Source organism: Malaclemys terrapin, chromosome 1 (assembly GCF_027887155.1).
Source record: "Malaclemys terrapin pileata isolate rMalTer1 chromosome 1, rMalTer1.hap1, whole genome shotgun sequence".
NCBI classification, from domain to species: Eukaryota; Metazoa; Chordata; order Testudines; family Emydidae; genus Malaclemys; species Malaclemys terrapin.
The window spans coordinates 66,083,544-66,103,371 of record NC_071505.1 but is presented as its reverse complement, the minus strand read 5'-3'; the positions used below and the strand labels follow the sequence as shown (position 1 = coordinate 66,103,371).

Sequence of the window (19,828 nt, the reverse complement as noted above, 5' to 3'; positions counted from 1 at the left end):
TAATGAATGGGATACTGTCGTTCCTGCAGTTGATGTTTGTGTGGGCTGACTTCCCTTACTAGCTAGCTAGTATTACTGATTTGAACTAGGGCTGGTTCAGGAGTAAGGATTGCACCTCCAGTTTATGTGCTTCAGCAAGCATATACAATGGGTCAGTTCTACTCTGTTACATCAATGCATATCCAGAGTAAGTGTGGTGAGTTTTATGGTGTTACTCTGGAGTCACACGTTGGAATAAGTCAAATCAGAATTTGGTTTATGTGTCTTAATTGACACTTGTTTCATGTGTAATAGGTAGGATTTTACTCTGTATCTGAAAATAAATGTAATTGACACACTGAGAGGGGCATGAGGGAGGGTGCAACAGGAAAAGCAATCAACAGGAGGGTGTAAGATAAGGCAGGGTGTGCCTGATTGAGTGTTTTACCGGCTACACCCTCATGTTTCACTTCCTGGGTGTATAAACTGCACTCATTTTGCACAGCCATGGTATGCCAGATCAGTGCACGTTATATTAATTTAGCATTCACCACCGTTTTCTGACCAATTTAACTCAGCAAGCCAGATTCTGATCTCACACCGATGTAAATCCAGAGTAATTAAAGTCAAAGGCATTCTGATGCTGATTTCTCTTTCTCTGGTGCAAACCTGCAGTAACTCCTTTGAAGTCAATGGATTAACACTTGTATAAATTCAGAGTAACGGAGACCAGAATCTGGCCCATAAGCTCAAATTCAGTTATGAATGCCCAGCACCTAGGGCCACACAGAGGTTTTGGGGCACCTGAGGCAAAATCTGAAGCTGAGGCCACCTCCCCCATTCTTCCAAAATAAATTACCACTAAGGAGAAAGCCCCAAGGAAGAGTGGGGGCTTGGAGAGTGAGCCTGAATTCCACTTACCCCACAGAGGTGGCTCAGCTTCTGTCACACGGGGCTGATCCCAACTGCCTGCTCCAGGCATTGCAACCTCACGCGTGAGGTCACAGGTCACTCAGGTTTGGCCCGGCAACTCCTCCATTCTGACGGAGGGGCTGCAAGGCCATATTTCAGCAGTAGTACTACAACCCTGGATGCCGGATTGCAATGCCACTCAGTTTGGGAGCCCTCTCATTGGCACCCCACTGCGGGCCGCCCTGCCAGCACCCTCCTCCCCGCACACATCAATTTACCAATACACACTCAGGGCCAAATTCTGCTCTTATATACCACTATAAATTCAGAGTCACTCCATTAACTTCAGTAGAATTACTCCAGAAGTACAGCAGAGTAAACAGAATGTGGCCCCCGACATGTAACTGGCATGACTGTTTGTCACAGCTACATTTGCCCTAATCTGTTTTCCAGTATAATTGTTTTATGTCCCTGTTTACAGCTGCTTAGCATTAAGCATGTGAGTAGTCTCATTAACTTAAATGGGGCTAGTCAGATGCTAAAAATTACACCCATGCTGAATCAGGGGCTGTAAACATTATGTCTTGCTAAAGTCTGTTCCCTTAACCCTCTAGTCAGAGATCTGCTGCTACCAGACCATCACAGAGATATTTTGTGAGATTTGTTCCCCAGCCTCAGGCAAAGCCATTTCCCATTGGTAGTAAAATTTCTGTGACTCTCTTATTGCTAGCCTAGCTCCTGACAGCAGCGTGGTCAAGATGTGGCATGTGTGTCTATTGCAAAGTCCTTTGCTCATTGCTATACTCATGTTCTTCCCTTAGCTCCACAGCCTGTTCTTCAGCTCCGGGTAAAGCATGCTAATGAATCTTCGCTTAGTGTCATGTGGATGACCCCTTTTGCAGAATGGGACAGTTACGTGGTTTCACTGGGATACAGGGATCTTACCATCATAAACAAGGCTCTTGTGAAAGAAGCTAAAGAATATACTTTCAGTGATCTGGTACCTGGACGGAAATACACAGCTACAGTCACTAGCATTAGTGGGGATTTAAGCAACTGGACTTCAGTAGAGGGAAGAACAGGTAACACTCTATCAATCCACTTCTAATCCCAACTTCTGCTAACCCGTCGCTTTCTTTGTACTGAATCGTATTAAAGTAGTGCCCAGATATCAACACCCTTGAACTTGTGTACATTTTCTTAATAGAAATGCTACATTTCTAAATCTCTTTTGTGTCTTGCAATATATCTCAGAACATCCAGTCTCTTTTTCTGCCATTTTCCATGGCTTTCTAGGATGGATATGTAGTTCCTCATGGATACTGGTATCTGAAATGTTTCTGTAATATCTGTTAAATGTACATAGGATGAGGATAATAAATCCAGTTTTCACTTAATATCTTAGAGAACGTCAGCTTCCCGATTTGTTCCTCAACAGATGCACCTGTTGGGAGGGCGGGGGGTTGGGAAAGAATTGTTTGGAGGGGGACATTTCAAAGTTGGCAGACACAAAATGGAGGTGACCTTCAAAACATATTTTGAATCCTGCTGCCTTTTTGATTAAAAAAAAACTCCATCTTTTCCTCAGGATGAGGGCTGCAACACAAGCAAAATTGAAGTGACTGTTGGGTGGTGCTTTCCATGCCACTATGGAGCTCCCCTGTCAATAGCACTATCTTCCCAGGGAGGCTGAGGTGCCTCATCAAAACCCCCAAACGTGCCCAAGGCCCTGAATCAAAGGCCTCATGGAAGTCTATGAAAAGTGCTGCACACAGTTTATTAAATTCAGCCATCTTCTCAAAAGCTGAAATATCACTAGAAGAGCCTTTCGCACAAAAATCGGGCAGAGCCATTGCAGAGCACAGATGGGCCTGAGAGGCGAAGTTCAGATTCAGATCCAGACTTTCCCATAGTCCAAGCCTGTCTGGACTCAAGATTTTGATTCAGACCACTGTATAATCTGACCTAATCTGATCTGTTTTATCAATATGCCTAGTCATATTTATGATGACCAATGCCATAGTATATAGGCTTTGAGCTAGATATAAAGCAAAATGTGTAGTTTGGATCTGAATTTTCCAAAGCTAAATGGTTTTTAGGTTGTGGAAGATGGAGTCTGACTGAACACTAATGTGAAAGCATTCAAAAAGGAGTAACTTTATTTCCATGCTTTAATCAAACTTGGTCAAACCTTAAAAAGGGGTTCATTGGGTTTTTGTTAACATTTGGGCTAAATGTTCAGCAGCCTTTTTCTATTGTCTGAACAAGTTCACCAACCCCTATTTATTTTAAAGGTGACATTTTGCTACCCCTCAATCCATCATTAGATGTTAGAAAAGTCAGTGCTCTGAAATTCTTCCAAAGGAAAAGAAATTCAAGAGAGACTAGAAAGATTATATGTCCCAGTAACTCAGAAAATTAAAGTGGTGAAAGGTGTTGCCTTAGTTAGTTCTTGTGCGTTCATGGAATTGGTTTGCCACTGGCTAGGAATGGGATGATCTCTGTGCAAGTTCAGTAGTCCTCACAAACACAAATGACTTCTAAGTTATTTATTTTTATCTGAATGACATTTATAAAATGAGATCCTTTCCAGCCCTCCTCTCTTGATTCATTTTGGGCTGACCGAGGAAAGCAAAGCCTGGGAGACCTTTCTGGATAGCCTTTATGGTTTCCCACAAACCACAGTCCATCAGACAGGAAGCAGGTCTGGGAGTCGACCATTAGTTTATTTTTAGTCCTGTTGAGTCTGCTTTTTTGATGCACTTCCTCAGCGTGACTAAACTCTGTTTGGGAGATTTGTTTGTTTCTGTTTACTTATACTGTGACATTCTCCTATTATAGTGCCAGCTCAGGTGACTAGCCTGCATGTGACAAACCAGGGGGCAACCAACAGTTTGTTCACCAACTGGACGAGGGCACTGGGAGATGTAGAGTCGTATCAAGTGCTGCTGATTCACGAAAATGTTGTCATTAAAAATGAGAGTGTTTCCAGTGAGACCAGTAGATACCATTTCCATTCTCTGAAAGCCGGAGGACTCTATTCCGTGGTCGTTACCACAGTTAGTGGAGGGATATTATCCAGACAGACGATTGCAGAAGGGAGGACAGGTAAGGAAGTGGAAGGAAGTGTTCCACCATATCTGTGTAAACTCCCACAAGCTGAACTCATTTGGAAGGATGGTCTCGGTTAAGTCAGTGGACTAAGATTTGGAAGATCTGGGTTCTGTGCCAGACTCCCATGCGTGGCCTTGCACAGGTCATGCCTCCGTTCCCTAACCTCACAGGGCTGTCGTGAGCAAAAAAATGTTTGCTGGTTATTAGGTACTCCAGTGATGGGAGCCGTAGAATTCTGAATCTTTCATGAGCAATAAAGAACAACAGCAGTTCCTTGGGGCTGGTCCACACTAACCCCCCAGTTCGAACTAAGATACGCAACTTCAGTTACGTGAATAATGTAGCTGAAGTCAAAGTATCTTAGTTCGAACTACAAGGTACTTACTGCGGGTCCACACGCGGCAGGCAGGCTCCCCCATCGACTCCGTGTACTCCTCTCGCGGAGCAGGAGTACCGGTGTCGACGGCGAGCACTTCCGGGATCGATTTATCGCGTCTAGACAAGACACGATAAATCGATCCCAGAAGATCGATTACTTACCGCCGAACCCGGAGGTAAGTATAGACGTACCCTTGGATATTGAGCTGTGTGGGAAAAAATTGTACCATTTTTTGTGAATTTGGCAAAACCCAAACATTCTGTGATTTGACCAAAATGTTTTTCATGAAAACAACTATTGATATTTTCAGGTAAAATCATGGAAAAACTAACAAGTGAGAAAATAGCACTGAAAAGTTGGGAAGCTGAAAAAGTTTCTTAATGTTTCCTAATTAACAGTGACCATGGCAGAAAATGGCTCAGATCCTCCCCTGGTGTAAATCAGCTTAACTGCAGTGGACTTCAGTGGAGTTATGCCGATTTGTGCCAGTAAGGATCTGTCGTAATAAAGTTATTTAACTCCAGAATAGTCCTGATCATTACCTAAAATGTCACCAGTTCTGGCAGGGTCAAACCCACCGGCACATCTTGCATCACTGAAAAGAACCAGATCAATTTTGTACCTATTTTTGGCCACTAGGGGGTAGAAAACTCTTGATAATTAGAAATAAATCTTTGCATTGGTCTCAAAATGATAAAGGGATTTGTGGTTATTTTTATTGGTGAGGAATAGCACTTTCGGAGGAGAGCTAACACTCTAGGGTATTAGACGTGCCATCAGAGCCTTGACCTCACCACCGTAGACAATAACTTCACTGTCTTTGCTCAGAAACTCAGATGTTTGCTACTTACGTGGAGTGCAAGGCTTCCTAATACTAAAAAAGACTCCTCACCGTTTTTGTTTTGCTTGGTCACATTCCACGCATTCCTGCTGCCTTTAACAATCGGAATAAGCTATTTAAAACTGCTCTGCTGCTTTTTTCTTTTGTTGCGCAGTTCCTTCCAGTGTGAGCGGAGTAACGGTGAATAATTCGGGACGGAGCGACTACCTCAGTGTTTCCTGGCTGCCAGCTACCGGAGACGTGGATAGTTATTTGGTAACACTCTCTCATGACAGCCAGACGGTTCAGACTCTAACCATTTCCAAAGCCCTCAGTGAATGTTCTTTCAGCAGCCTGGTTGCCGGCAGGCTCTACAATGTGATGATAACCACAAAGAGTGGGAAGTATGAAAATCATTCCTTCAGCCAGGAACGAACAGGTAAAGGGGACAGAAAGAAAAGGGGCTCTGTGTGGATTCAGTCACACACATCTCCCATGATCAGTCCTTTGTGATGATCTGTGCTTTCAGGAATGGCTAACCAAAACAGGAGCTGGATTGGAAGATCAATTTCTAAAACTACAGTGCTTAAGATTTAGGGCCTGCTTTTCATTTATGACTGTAGGGCTACTTTACACCACACTGACAATGTAAAGTGGCCTTAGCATAAATGAGAATCAGACCCCCTGATCTTCCTCACATTGCAGTCAGTGACAAAAGCTCAATTAACTTCAATGCGAAGAGGATCTGGCCCAAAGCCTCACTGTATCATAACCAAAGGAGGATTGGGAGTAAAAAATGTGAGTGCATAGGAAGGCCATCCTTAGCTAGAATAATTCATTCTCTTCACCAGGACAGGAATTTTGACCCCAAAGTAAGTGAGGCGATAAGGAGCTCTTTCTTCTGTGAAAGGGCAAAATCTAGTCGAAAATTGGCAGCCCTCATGGGGAGCTGAGATCAAATGACAGTTTTGACTCAAGCACTTTGTTCCCCAGACCCTGTAAGTTGGCCCTTCATGTACTATCCTGTATGGTAGTGGTCCAAAAAGGCTAATAAAATGTTCAGATACAAATAGAATGGCATGAAAAGTGTTACTGGAAATAATATAATGCCATAATATAAGTGAACTCCCACCTTTATTTCTGGACAGGCTATCTCAAAAAGGATATAACAGGAATAGAGGGGAGCCAGAGATGGGTGATAAAAATGATCTGAGGTATGGAAAAACTTCCATCTGAAGAGAAATTTAAAATATGAGGACTGTTTATCTGAGAGAGCAGAGGAATAAGGGGGGGGACAAGATAGAGATATGCAAAATAACCCCCTTTCTCTTAATAGAACGACAAGGGGACAGTCAGTGAAATAGAAAGGTAGCAAATTTAGCACTAATGAAAGGAAATACTCTTTCATACACTGCAGATTAGCCTATGAAACTCATTGCTATATGATAGCATTAAAGCAAAGAGTGTAGCAGGATTCCAAAAAGGATTGGACTTGTATGTGGATAACAAGAACAGCCAGAGTTACAATAGCAAGAATTCAAACAAACAAACAAACCCCACTGTTAAGGGATCAGCCCTCATGTCTCACAGTATAAGCCAAGCCCTAATTAATGGGAGTTAGGAAGAAATGTTCCCAGTGGGCAGGCTAGTCAATAACTGCCGGCTGCAAGGGTTTTTGCACTTCTCTCTGAAGTATCTGATACTTGACCACTGAGTTAATCTGGTATGGCAGTGCCTGTGCTCTGTTACTTTTCTCGGGATATTCTGTGTGACGCATTTATTGTTTCAGAATCCCTAATTCTTTGCCTTGTTCTTCCCCCCCACCCACCTCTCGCCCCCTCCTCCCCCCAGTACCTTCAAGCGTGCAGGGACTTACTGTCAGCAATTCAGCAAGAAGTGACTATTTAAAGGTGTCCTGGTTGCATGCCACTGGAGATTTTGATAATTATAAAGTGATCATCAAGAACAACAATGACTTCAACCAAACAAAAAGAGTCCCCAAGGATGAAAATGAATGTGTGTTCACTAAACTGGTCCCGGGGAGGCAATACAGTGTCACTGTTAGCACACAGAGTGGAAAATATGAGACTAGTAAAAGGATCAATGGCAGAACAAGTGAGTAAATACCCTGGAGAATATCCTGAGAGAGTTCTGATTGGAGTGAGGGCATTTTTATTTACAGTACACAGTTAAAAAGGTAATCTTGTTTTACCATCTGCTGCTGATAGCTTGGCTCTTCAAACGTGTGTTGCTTTAAAGACCAAAGGAGGCAGCTAGGTTACAGTGGATGTCTAATTAAAGACATGGAGAAAATTTAAAAAAAACATATGTTTGTTTAGGGTTGTAAATTCTGAGATAAAATATAGCATATTTAAAATCGAAGTTGTATGGTTTTGCCATGTCAACCCGTTATTTATGTTTAAAAAGCAATGACAACACATATAGAATCTCCCTCTTTCAAAAGGGTTTTTCATGTGACAGACTGGAGGTGGAGAAAGAGAGTTATCCATGCTTTTATTCATTTATTTGTTATTTTATTTTTCGTATTGTGGTAGCTCCTAGAAGTCCTAGTCATGGACCGACCATTGTGCTAGGCTCTGTACAAACACAGAACAAAAAGATGGTTCCATTCGTTTCAATAATATTTTGCATGCTAAGGTTTACATCACAAGAGGTATTTCAAGTCATGTTCCTTGGCAATGGTCAGAATAATGATGACCCGAAGAGTTTATCTGCTATTCCTTTCTATTGTGTTTTCAGTGCCGGAGTCAGTGAAGGAATTGACTCTTAGTAACAGAAGCACTGAAGACCTGCAAGTTACCTGGTCAAAGGCTGAGGGGGATGTCGATAAGTATGAGATTCAGCTACTTTTCAATGATATGAAGGTCTTTCCACCCATTTTCCTTGGAAACACCATTGAGGAGTATTGGTTCACAGCTTTAACCCCAGGGCGCCTGTACAAAATTCTTGTCTTGACAATCAGTGGAGACACACAACGTGCCACTTTCATCGAAGGACTGACAGGTAAGAGAAAACAGCTTTTAAAACACTGTTCTGCCACTTGTTTGGTTTTGTGACCTTGGTGAAATTACTTAACATCTCAGTCAGCTCCCCAATTTACCCATCTGTAAAATAAGTATATTATTACATAACTACAAGCAGGTTTTGTGATGTTTAATGCATTAACATCTGTAAAGAATTTTGACATTCTCAGAAGAAAGATCCTTGTGTAATATTATCTGCAGAATTTAAAGATAACTAGACAAAGGAACTACAACAGTATTCTTTTATTTTCTTTATTGTCTCTGGAAAGATATATCATTCTTCTTATGAATAAAGAGAAAGAGAGAGGTACGGTGTTATACATTGCTAAGGCACAATCCTGCAAATACTTACACACATCTGCAGCTTCACTCACACAAGTAGTGGGATTACTCACAGGAGTAAAGTTACACATACATGTACGTATTTGCAAAATTAGGCCCCTCATAAGTACAATAGTCTCTTTTCCTTTTGTACTCATTCCTGATGTAGACTTCAGAATTCCATTTGCTGCAGCTACAGACATACCAGTATTTGAAATATTTGAATGGAATGAAAATTTCTGAGCTGGGGTTTCCGTCTTTCTGTTTTTTTTCCCCCAGCTCCAAGTGCTGTCAAAAACATTCACGTTTCAGCCAATGGGATGACAAACAGCCTGAAAGTGAACTGGACTCCTGGAGGAGGAGATGTTGATTCCTACACAGTGACACTATTCCATCAAAACTATCAGCTTGATTCCCAGACTGTCTCCAAGCCTATGTACGAGCATACCTTCAGCAAGTTAGAAGCAGGAGAGCAGTACCGGGTTGTGGTACAGTCTAACAGCGGCACCCTGCACAACAGTTTAACAGCTCTCGGACGTACAAGTATGTTTCTTCATGGAAAAAGGGCAAAAAGTGTCATACGTTCCCATCAGATTAGTACTATTTTATAACAGTATTTTATTATTTGTCTATATGGTGTCCCACAGTGTCTGGGGAGATTCAGAGGTGTAAGGAGATGGGTCTCTGTCACAAGGCTTGAAGGCTTGATCCTGCAAACCTACATGGTAGTAATTTCGCTAGTGTGAATAGTCACATTGGTGTCAATGGGACTTCTCATGTGAGCAACTTTACTTGAGTAAATGTTTGTGAGACTGGGTCCTCCAGTCCAAACTCTGCCATGGGATCTGCTAATGCAGCCTCTTATGCCTGCCTGGAATCCCAGAGGAACCAGTGGGACTCCACACAGACATAAGGTGTGTGTTAGCAGAGCCCACTGCATAATCAAGGCCTCCCAGACAATATATAGACCCTGTATAGGGTAGGGAAGAGATGCAACTCAATATCATGATTTAAATCCTCTTCCTCTTTTTGTGTGTGCATATGTTTTGCTTAGGGACTGGGCTTTTAGGGGGAGTAGCCCTTGGCTGAGATCTTGCCTGTCTTGCCTATTATTTTGACAGTTTTGTTGCTTCTTTGCATTTTAATACTTGTTTATATTCCTTTGAAACCTGTGATGATTTTTCAGCTATTTACACGTGTGTGTGTGTGTGTGTGTGTGTGTGTGTGTGTGTGTGCGTGTGCGTGCACACATACCCTCTTTGTAGTTTTAAGCTAAATAAATTCTCTCTCTTCCTGGTCATTCAATTTTTTTTTTAAATAACCCTCCCCTGATCATCCCTTTCTCTGCTGTCCCAAGTGCCATGACTCTCTAGAAACCACCCCCCTACACCTCCTCTTTCCATCGCTATCCCTACCCCACCTTGGTCTTGGTGTGCTTGAGCTACTTTACACACTGGAAGAAAAAGGAATGTAACCTGAGGCCAAGGGATGAGTTCTAAGTGTCTCAGCCATGAACAATGATGGTGAGAATACAATATTGGAGAGTAGGCTGCCTAGTCACTACTTTGGCCCCAGCTTTCATATTATCTTATATTATTTCTTAGGTATGACTATATAAACAAGTATGCAGCTTCTGTTAGAACAACATTCAATAGCCGTGGGCTGGAGTCTGCTTTGTGAATTTATGCTCCGTGAAGCAGAGAAAGGGGGAGGGGAGGAGTCTCCAGGGTATTGATTACTGTTCTCTAATTCATTCCCAAGGGGCTGTCTGCCAGCTGTGGGTAGCCAGAGCACAACACACCCCCTACATCTCCCTTCCACCCTCCAGCCACCAGAGTTGTGGGGAGTTTGTCCTAGAGCTGGCTCTTTGCCTGCTGGGGTCTCTCCCATGCTGAGGAAATTAAAAGTTGGGGATATGCAGATGATTTCCATTCTCTTTGCACTGCTGGAGAGAAAAGAGTGGGGCAGAGAAACTTCCCCCTTGTGTTCAAACTTTAAATCAGTCTCTCCTGGTTTCAAGGGGAGCTTGTGGAGAGAAGGCTACATCGTATTTCACAAAACTATAAAACTGTATCATTTAATGGGTTAGCCAGCCTTCCATCATTGCATTCCATACTCTATACTCTCCCCAAATGTATTTATTTTAATTTTTTTAATTAATGTATGTAATTTTATATAGAGCAGACACAATGAACAGAGATGTGCATAACAGGCAACTTTTCTAATGAGGTTGGAGTATTGTACACAAACTATGAAAGCGAGATGTGCAGCCAAAATGTTCAGAAATCAGGACCACAACGGCTCACGTTCCATCTAGTCTCCCATGTGCTGTCCTTCCAGTTTAACTTCCAGTGTTTACAGAATTTCAAAAAAGGCCTGTACCTCCTTGAGTACAAGTGTCCCCAATCAGATTGTCAGCTGTCTTTTCAGCTCAGTTTAGTCCATTTTATGAAGTAGAGTTTAATAGAAATTATTTCAATTCACCACTATTGGTAGAACAAAAAAATCGGTGTCTTTCAAAATCCGTTTAATCTAATCTACAAGTTCTAAAGTGCCTTAACCATAATCATATAATTATTGTATGGTACTTGGTGCAGAGTTAAGGTTGTTTGGGTGCCCTACTGATGCATTTCCATAGATAAACATTCATACTTTTTTTTTTTTTAAGTTTAACCTTCACTCTGAATTTCCTGAATGTATAATGTTTGGTTTGGAGATAATTACAAGATCCCTGTAATACATCTTACCCTAAATTACTGATGGGTTTTCTTAAGTTTAACTCCATCTGAAAGTAGTTTTTGTGTAGGAATTGTGTGTGTGTGTGTGTGTGCGCGCGCATATACATACATACACCATATGCATCTGTATGTGCCGACATACATAAATATTTTTCATAGTTAATTAAGATAATCCACAAACACATACTAAGTGATACAAAATTAACCTCACAATCTCTTTAATTGTTCCCAGGTCCTGCCTCTGTCCAGGGATTATTTGCAGATCATGCCTACAGCAGTCATTCCTTGTTAGTGACCTGGCACAGTGCTCCTGGAGTGGCTGAGAGATATGACATCCTGCTCTTGACTGAGCAAGGTATCCTTCTGAGCAATAAATCAGAGCCAGCAACTGCTAAACAGCACAAATTTGAAGATTTAATACCAGGCAAGAAGTATAAAGTGCAAATGTTGACAGTCAGCGGTGGGCTCTTCAGCAGACGAGCAGAAACCGAAGGCCGAACAGGTAGTTAGAACATTTCAGCCTTATTTACAGTATCTGCAGTAAGATATGGTATGAATATAATGATTCCTCCAAATATCTAGTTATCCAAAAAGCTCCAATAGGAACCAGTCTCCTGGTATCAATGCATTGTTTTTCTGACATGTTTAATGTAAAAAATTGAAAATTGCTTACAAAGTGGTGTGGCTTTTCCAGGTTGTAGTGCATTGTATATTGAAGCAGAGAGTTGAGGAGTGTTGCTATAGTTAAGGATCTCTCAGCATATCCATTATATAGCCATGTTAACTCTTTCTATTGTCTATCCTTAAATTCACTTGGCTTATATAGGATCCTAGCGCCAAGTTGAATACAAATATACTGCAGGTGTCGCCAACCTTTTCTCAGGCAAAACTTCATATTGATGTTAAAGGGAAGTTTTGTGTGAGTCTAGACTGGAGGATTGAGCCTGTTGGGTATCACACATATTACATATACGTTGCTAAATGGCATCTAGAACTTACAAAAGTTTTCATCTTGTTTCTGGACGTCATTGTTTTTGTGCGTTTACGTTATGTGAATGTAGTTCACAGTGGCTTAACAGAAACTTCTTCTAGTCGTAAGTGTCATTTTACTGAGATTTAGCTTAGTTACTACTAACTCTGACATTTTCTCCTGTATTTATCCCTGTTTCCAGTCCCATCCGCTGTCACAAATCTGAAGGTCACAGAAAACACCAATGGACGCCTATCATTCAGCTGGACTACCTCCCAGGGAGAACTGGACTCCTATAATATCTTTCTGTACAATCCAGACAAATCCCTCCAGGGCAGAATTTCAGGGGACCCGAACCTCCAGCAGTGTTCTTTCCAGAACTTACGGCAAGGCAGGATGTATAAAATGGTGATTGTTACCCACAGTGGAGAGCTCACAAATGAGTCATCTGTATTTGGAAGAACAGGTAGGAGCATCTAGCAGGATAATCCATCCCCAATGAAATCTTCCTTAAGGACATCGGTGAGCTACTCTAATAGCCAAAAGCTGGTACTAGAGTCTAGTAAAGCTGCTAGAAGTGTCCAAACTGTCTTGATACATCAAAGGCATTACCTAAAAGGAAGCTAAATTCTAAATTATGTGACCACTGTTTTCAGATAATAAATATATAAATAGTGCCCTAATTTATTATCTGCAGCCCAGATAATACTAGGTGTCCCAATCAAGGACAGGAGCCCCATTGTGCTAGGCGCTATACAGGTATAAATAAAAAGACAGCCCTCTGCCCCAAAGAGCTTACAACACTGGTTTATGATAAGATGCAACAAGTGGGCAAAACAAATGGGGAAGAGGGAAGACAAGGTAGCTAACAGTGAAATGAAAAAGTTATTCATGATCAGCACTAGTTTCAGCTTACCTTTGTCTCCACACTTCCAGATGGCAGGGTGTTGTAGGCATTTGTAAGAGCTATGTTGCTCCCGCAAAACCTCCTCTAATCTCCCAGTACTCCCCCCGACACACACACACTGAAATTCCCAAAATTTGTTTCCTGTTTTTTGTCCACCTGTGCTATGTATCTAGATCTTTATATGGCCACTATCACAGCACTACCGTAGCACTATTCTTCCCCAAAACATTCAGCATGTAGTAACTGTGTACCCTCTCTTTCAGTTCCAGCCCCAGTTATTAATCTCAACGGCTCCAACAGAAACATGACGGACAGTCTGTGGTTCACCTGGGGACCGGCATCAGGAGATGTAGATTATTATGAACTGAATCTTTATAACCCAAATGGCACACAGAAGGAAACAAGGAATGGGAAAGACCTGAGAGAGTGGCATTTCCTGGGCCTAGTTCCTGGCAGAAAGTACACCCTGGTTGTAGTGACCCACAGCGGTGACCTGACCAATACAGCAAAGACTGAGGGAAGAACAGGTAAAGAACTGCAGTGGCTTTTCGCCCCCAACTGTCAGAATTTACAGCAGTTCATTGGTATGTGATGGATTTATTCTGAGATAAGATTTTTATTGCATGAATTATTAAAGGCATAGAAAAGTACAAGTAAGACAATCATAAACGGTATTACATTAATGGCAGGAAAGAAATGAGAGTCCGACTGGTTTGTTCAGAGTCCTGTTTCTTATCAATGTTACTGTGCAGAGGCTGAAGAGAAATGAAGAAGTCTAAGATAATGTCTGTTTTGTCTCACACACCCATCCTGTGTGCAAATGTCATGAGACTTTTTTTTTTTCATTTTGCCCCTTCTGTCTAGCACCCAGTCCTCCTAGTGCTGTATCATTTGCTGATGTTGCAAACACCTCCCTGTCAATCACTTGGCTGGGTCCCCCAGACTGGACGGATTATGATGACTTTGAGTTGCAATGGTTCCCAAGAGATCCCCTTACAGTCTTCAACCCGTACAGCAACAGCAGATCAAAGGGACGCATCATGTATGGCCTTCGACCGGGGCGGCTCTATCATTTCAGTGTCAGGAGCGTCAGCGGCAACACCTGGAAGACATACAGTCAATCACTGTCTGGAACTGTGAGAACAAGTAGGAACCCATTTTTTATTGAACCCTTAGTGCTCATCTGCATTGAGGTAGGACCAAGTAAACCTAGACCAACTCTCACAGGTGTTTGTCTAACCTGCTCTTAAAAACCCCAAGGATGAGGATTCCACACCCTCCCTTGGAAGCCTATTCCAAAGTTTATCTAACTTTATGGTTAGAACATTTTTCCTAATATCTAACCTAAATCTCCCTTGGTGCAGATTAAGCCCATTACCTCCTGTTCTATCTCCAGTGGCCATGGAGAACAATTGATCACTGTCCCCTTTATAACAACCCTTACCACAGTCGAAGACAGTTATCAGGTCCCCGCTCAGTCTTCTTTTCTGAAGACTAAACATGCCCAGTTTTTCTTTTAACTTCCTCAAAGGTCAGGTTTTCTAAGCATTTTGTCAATTTTTGCTGCTGGCCTGTCTCTGATTCAAATCCAAACTTTTTTGAAGTTCAGGATTATTTAGATTCTGAAATGTGGAGTGGGTCCATCAAGATATTTTGAGCAATCAAAAAGGAAATGTGTTCCTGGGGCACAAGAAGGACTTGGGTATAGTAGATTTGAAAAAGTAAAGTCAAAGAGTTCCTTTCCTCTCAATAGCTGTTTGTCAATGTTTGTGGCTTCCACCCATATTTATCTGAGTCCAGCTTATCTCATTAACAGTCTGGTGAGAAGTCTGCCCTGAAATGGGCAGAATAGCTAAACCATGGGGAACTATTTGGAACGTACAGTAATTTGTACTTTGGGTCATACATTGTACCTCATATGGTGTAACTAAAACACATATTTTGCACAGTGAAATACTTCATAGACATGCCTCGTTGAGATGGGCATTTCATATGTTACACACAGGGCTGGCGCTTCCATTTAGGTGACCTAAGCGGTCGCCTAGGGCGCCAGGATTTGGGGGGGGGGCATTTTGCTGCTCTTGGTGGCAATTCGGTGGCGGGGGGGTCCTTCCACGCTCCGGGTCTTCGGCGGCAATTCTGCGGCAGGGCCTTCCCTCGCTCCGGGACCTGCCGCCGAAATGCCCCGAAGACCAGGAGCACGGAAGGACCCCCCTGCCGCAGAATTGCCGACGACGACCAGGAGCGCGGAAGGACCCCCGCCTAGGGCGCCAAAAACCCTGGCGCCGCTCCTGATTACACAGCAAACCAGATTCACACATAGGTCATGTGGCTTTTGTCCTCTTACCCTTGAGAGGACTGTGTTGTGGTTTCCATTTCTGATTATTCAACTGAATTACTAGTCTTGTGATAACCTACAGATATTAACTGCTAAATGTAGACTAGATGGCCTAAACTTTCATTTTATACCCTTTTGTTTCTTTGCATGTTACACCTTGCAAACATTTTAAGCGGCAAAATCGCAAAATTTTGCCACTTGAATGCAAAGTGCCAATTGGAGAAGTAAAAGGACAGAATAAAGATGTCAGCTGCTATGCTTCTTTCCCTAATCACATCAGGAGGCAGGGTAACTACAGCAAAAAGTCTTCTTAGTGATAGTGCCATATAGAGGGGAAAGGGGAATGGTAAGGACATTCATATGCACACACCATTTAGCCCCCTTAGTTTTCTTCCACAAAAGACCTGCAAAACTGGGCTATGTTTGAAAAGGAGTTGGGCTGAGAGGGTGGATGGAGAGGAGTCATGAAAAAGCTAAGCTACTTGACAGATATTTGGTGAAGCTTTGGTCTATACTTTGCGGGGATGCAGGCGGGTAAGTGTGTACATGCGTGTACATATACACACAGAGTATAGGTCAAAATCTTAACCAAAAAAATTTACTATGTACTCTGTGACTTCTCTCAGTGGAAATTCACACCTGATATAAGTGGGTGGAAATCACAGGGTCACATTCTAGAAGGAAAATACTGTTCACTTTTGTCCTTTTGTTCCTGCAGAGGTCTGTGATCAGTTTGTTCCTTGCATTGATTTTATGCTGAAGGGAAATGTAAAGGCCTTAACATTATGGGCATGTTTATTAGGTAGGGTCACCGTACTCCTTAGTTGATACTTTGTAATTGTAAGATGATTTGTTTCAAAAAGAGTGCTCAGGCCAAGATTTTCAGAAGTGACTGATGGCTTGGGATGCCCCAACTTTTTAAGGGGGCCTAATTTTCAGAAAGTGCTAAGCACCTACCCTCTGAAAATCTGGCCACTTTAAAGTGTCAGAAGTTAGTATCTATAATTATTCATCACTTTTTTGAAAAACTTGGGCTTTTTATATTTAGCATCTCAAAGGACAATAGTGGTTAGACCAGGGGTCGGCAACCTTCAGCATGTATTCCATCGGGGTAATCCACTGGCGGGCCGTGAGACATTTTGTTTATGTTGAACCTCCGCAGGCACGGCCCCTGCAGCTCCCAGTGGCCGCAATTCGCTGTTCCCGGCCAATGGGAGCTGCGGGGGGCCATGTCTGCGGACGGTCAACGTAAACAAAATGTCTTGCGGCCCGCCAGCGGATTACCCCGATGGGCCGCGTGCCGAAGGTTGCCGACCTCTGGGTTAGACCTTTTTCCAAGTATTATTCGAATGTTTTTAGTTGTTGTTTTTTTGGTTTTGGGGTGGTGGGTTTTTTTTAACATGCATCTCTAGTTTTTCACCTTGAAAGTTAGAGTTTGACAATGATGCCTTGATTTTAATTTCATTTTTGTGGTGCTGTGTAAAAATGTATTCCTTTAATTAGAACATTTTAAATGATCTTATATTATTTAGTAACCTTGTATTTTTGCTACAAGGAGCTGAGGGGTAATTTACTAATTCCTGCTATTTTAGCTCCCCTCTTTTGCATTGTACAGTACTTGGTTCTTCAGCTATAATTTATTTCTTTGGACAATTGTGGAAAATAAGGCTGAAAGGAAAAAGAGAAGTTTATAAATAGCACGTTAAACATTTGTGCCTTTCACTGTAGAGTGTGTGCTATATAATATGGACATTTAATTGTAAGAAGTATGCATTTCAATTACGCTGTATGATGAGGTTTTTTATAACTAGGTTTAAGCTCCAGTTGTACCATAGTTCTAATAATATGTTGGATTCCTATTGTAGCTTTCTTCAGAAGATCTGAAAAGTTTTTTTACAATTAATTACTGACGACTCACAGTTCTTTGGAGGTCGATGGCATTAATTCAGTTTACACATAGATAAAATGAGGTCAAGTGACTTGCCTAAAATCTTTCAGCAAGTGTGCGGTAGAGCTAGGAATCCTGACTCTTAGTCCCTTTGCTCTAATTAAATGATTAATTTAGACTCAAGTGCTAAGAATGATGGCCTGAGCCATAGAGTGAGCGCAAAATGTATAATGCATGTCCTCTGTTACGTTACACTTCAGCTTTTTCAACCTCTCCTCCATCTTTAGGACCAGACAGAATACAAAACCTTCACTGCCGGCCACAAAACTCTACTGCCATTGCATGTTCCTGGACCCCGCCTGACTCTGACTTCGATGGATATAGCATTGAATGCAAAAAAATGGACACTGGAGAAGTTGAGTTTTCCAAAAGGATAGAGAAAGAAAGATCTTTGCAAAATATCATGATGCTAGTACCCCACAAGAGATATTTGGTGTCCATCAAAGTGCAGTCTGCAGACATGACTAGTGAGGTAGTTGAAGACAGCACCATCACTATGATAGACCGTAAGTCCTTGATGTACCAAATACATAGGTACAGTGGCATGGAGGGAGAAGGTGAACAGGGATAATCTATCATCTGGTTGGTTAGTCAGCAGACTTTTCGACCTCCAGACCTGCCTGTTGTCACACCAGCCACCAAAATGTGTGACCAGTGACCAAAATGGGGAACACCTGTGTTTAGTTGCATGCTGTGCCAGATTATAAGGCACTTAAACTATAAAACTTGCTTTAAAGGATGTTTTATCACTGTGTGAATCATATTGTAGAACAGGTTTATTTGACTCGTGCAGTGAGAACAAACTTACAAACAATTGTTATAATCTGTCAGTCGTGGCACAACATACAGCCTACAACTGCCCCTTTGTTCTCCCCCAGGCTTGCCACTTTGCTACCCCCTGGCCCTTTCCTCTCACCAAATGCCATCGCCAAGTCAAAATAGTGGGAAGCTATCTAGAGCCTTCAGGAAGTTGGGGCAGTGGCTCTTCTTCAGGCTTTACTCCCTCTTCTCTCAGATGATGAGCTTGCCTCAGGCAGTGGAGATAAAGGAGGAGCACTGCTCTGCGGAGTCCTCCCATATTCTCCTGTGGCTCCTCCCTTGGGCTACAGATGGGTGGCAAATGGCAGCTTGCAGCTTCTCAACAACATACACAAGGAGGGAGGTACTGCCAGCCAGTTGTGGCAATCCATGGGTCACCTCCATTCTGGGTGGTACAGCATGACAGGGAGTCTTAATTACCCCCAAGGCCAAATGTTCCATGAAGTATAGTTGATGGATGAAGTATAGTGTGATTGAGGGTCACCAGTCCCCCCTTGGCTGTGTAAAGCCAAGGAGAACTACAGAGTCCAGTCACTAAAAAAAAAAACCCTCTGTGATGGGGTATACAAATCCTACACTGGGCAACAAGGAGTTAATGAGCTAATGGGGACTCAGCTGAGAGATGTCAGAATTGGAGGGAGGAACTTAAAAGGGAGAAACCCAGTTCAGTTGATGACAGATCAGGGAGGAGAGCAGATCTTGGAAAAAGGGATGGCTGAATGTAGGAGCCCTATTGGGCAGCCACTGCCCAATGGCCCTCCCTGAAGGAAGGGAGAACCTGATGCTGACTCACCTTGAAAGGAGACTATTCCTCTCTGTGTGTTGGTGAACTTGAATTAGGGCCACAGCCTGATGAGTGCCCTCTGAAGGAAGAGAGCCTTAACCCAGCTTTGGGACCATTCATTTGGGTCAATTCCCCTTTCTTCTGTTCATTGAAAACCCTAGAAGGGGCAGGCTATCTGGGGCCCAGCCAGTGGGCTGGGCCTCTTAAGACTGGGAGTGGGAAAACCACCCAGAAATTCCAGAGCTGTGACCCCAATGGGTGCTGGGGCCCTGCCCAGAGCCTGGGAAAAAAGAGCGTGGTAACACCCGCCCTTCACATGAATTGCAACCAAGCACTGTCTCTTCTCTACTACAAGAGATGCTATGAGTTCAGATAAAATCAGAGCTAACCTGAGCAGCACCAGAAACAGCAACCGAACTTCTTTGAAGGCTTAACTGTTCTCCATTATTTTCATTTTTAGACATCTCTGCATTATCAGGTTCTGGTTGACCCTGGAAGCAGGACTGTCTAAATACCACGAGGGAGCCAGCTCTCCCAAGAATTCCAGACTCGTCTTACAGATCAAAGATATCTGGCTAGGCTCCAAATAAGCATGTGAACTATTGGTTCCTTATCCACACTGAAACCCTTTAAATTTTGGCCACGACTATTAAACAGTAGATACTGACACAGTATATGTGGCTGTATAGGTTATTGAAAACATTTAGCTGCGATCTCTATTACAGTGTCATAGTGTTCCATTGGGAGGCTTGCAT

The 19,828-nt window shown here is 42.6% G+C and overlaps 1 protein-coding gene across 2 annotated transcripts in view; it reads left to right on the top strand.

Annotated features, from left to right (window-relative positions):
• The window catches only part of PTPRB (protein tyrosine phosphatase receptor type B), an 85,433-nt gene that overhangs the window by 41,489 nt on the left and 24,116 nt on the right, over positions 1 to 19,828 (top strand). For both annotated transcript variants that reach the window (XM_054026402.1, XM_054026411.1), the window contains 11 exons: positions 1,713 to 1,973; positions 3,733 to 3,999; positions 5,380 to 5,643; positions 7,056 to 7,319; positions 7,965 to 8,228; positions 8,849 to 9,112; positions 11,540 to 11,809; positions 12,480 to 12,743; positions 13,448 to 13,711; positions 14,049 to 14,330; positions 17,698 to 17,976. In XM_054026402.1, coding sequence (XP_053882377.1) covers positions 1,713 to 1,973; positions 3,733 to 3,999; positions 5,380 to 5,643; positions 7,056 to 7,319; positions 7,965 to 8,228; positions 8,849 to 9,112; positions 11,540 to 11,809; positions 12,480 to 12,743; positions 13,448 to 13,711; positions 14,049 to 14,330; positions 17,698 to 17,976 — 2,943 coding nt within the window. The remainder of the gene's footprint in view (positions 1 to 1,712; positions 1,974 to 3,732; positions 4,000 to 5,379; positions 5,644 to 7,055; positions 7,320 to 7,964; positions 8,229 to 8,848; positions 9,113 to 11,539; positions 11,810 to 12,479; positions 12,744 to 13,447; positions 13,712 to 14,048; positions 14,331 to 17,697; positions 17,977 to 19,828) is intronic.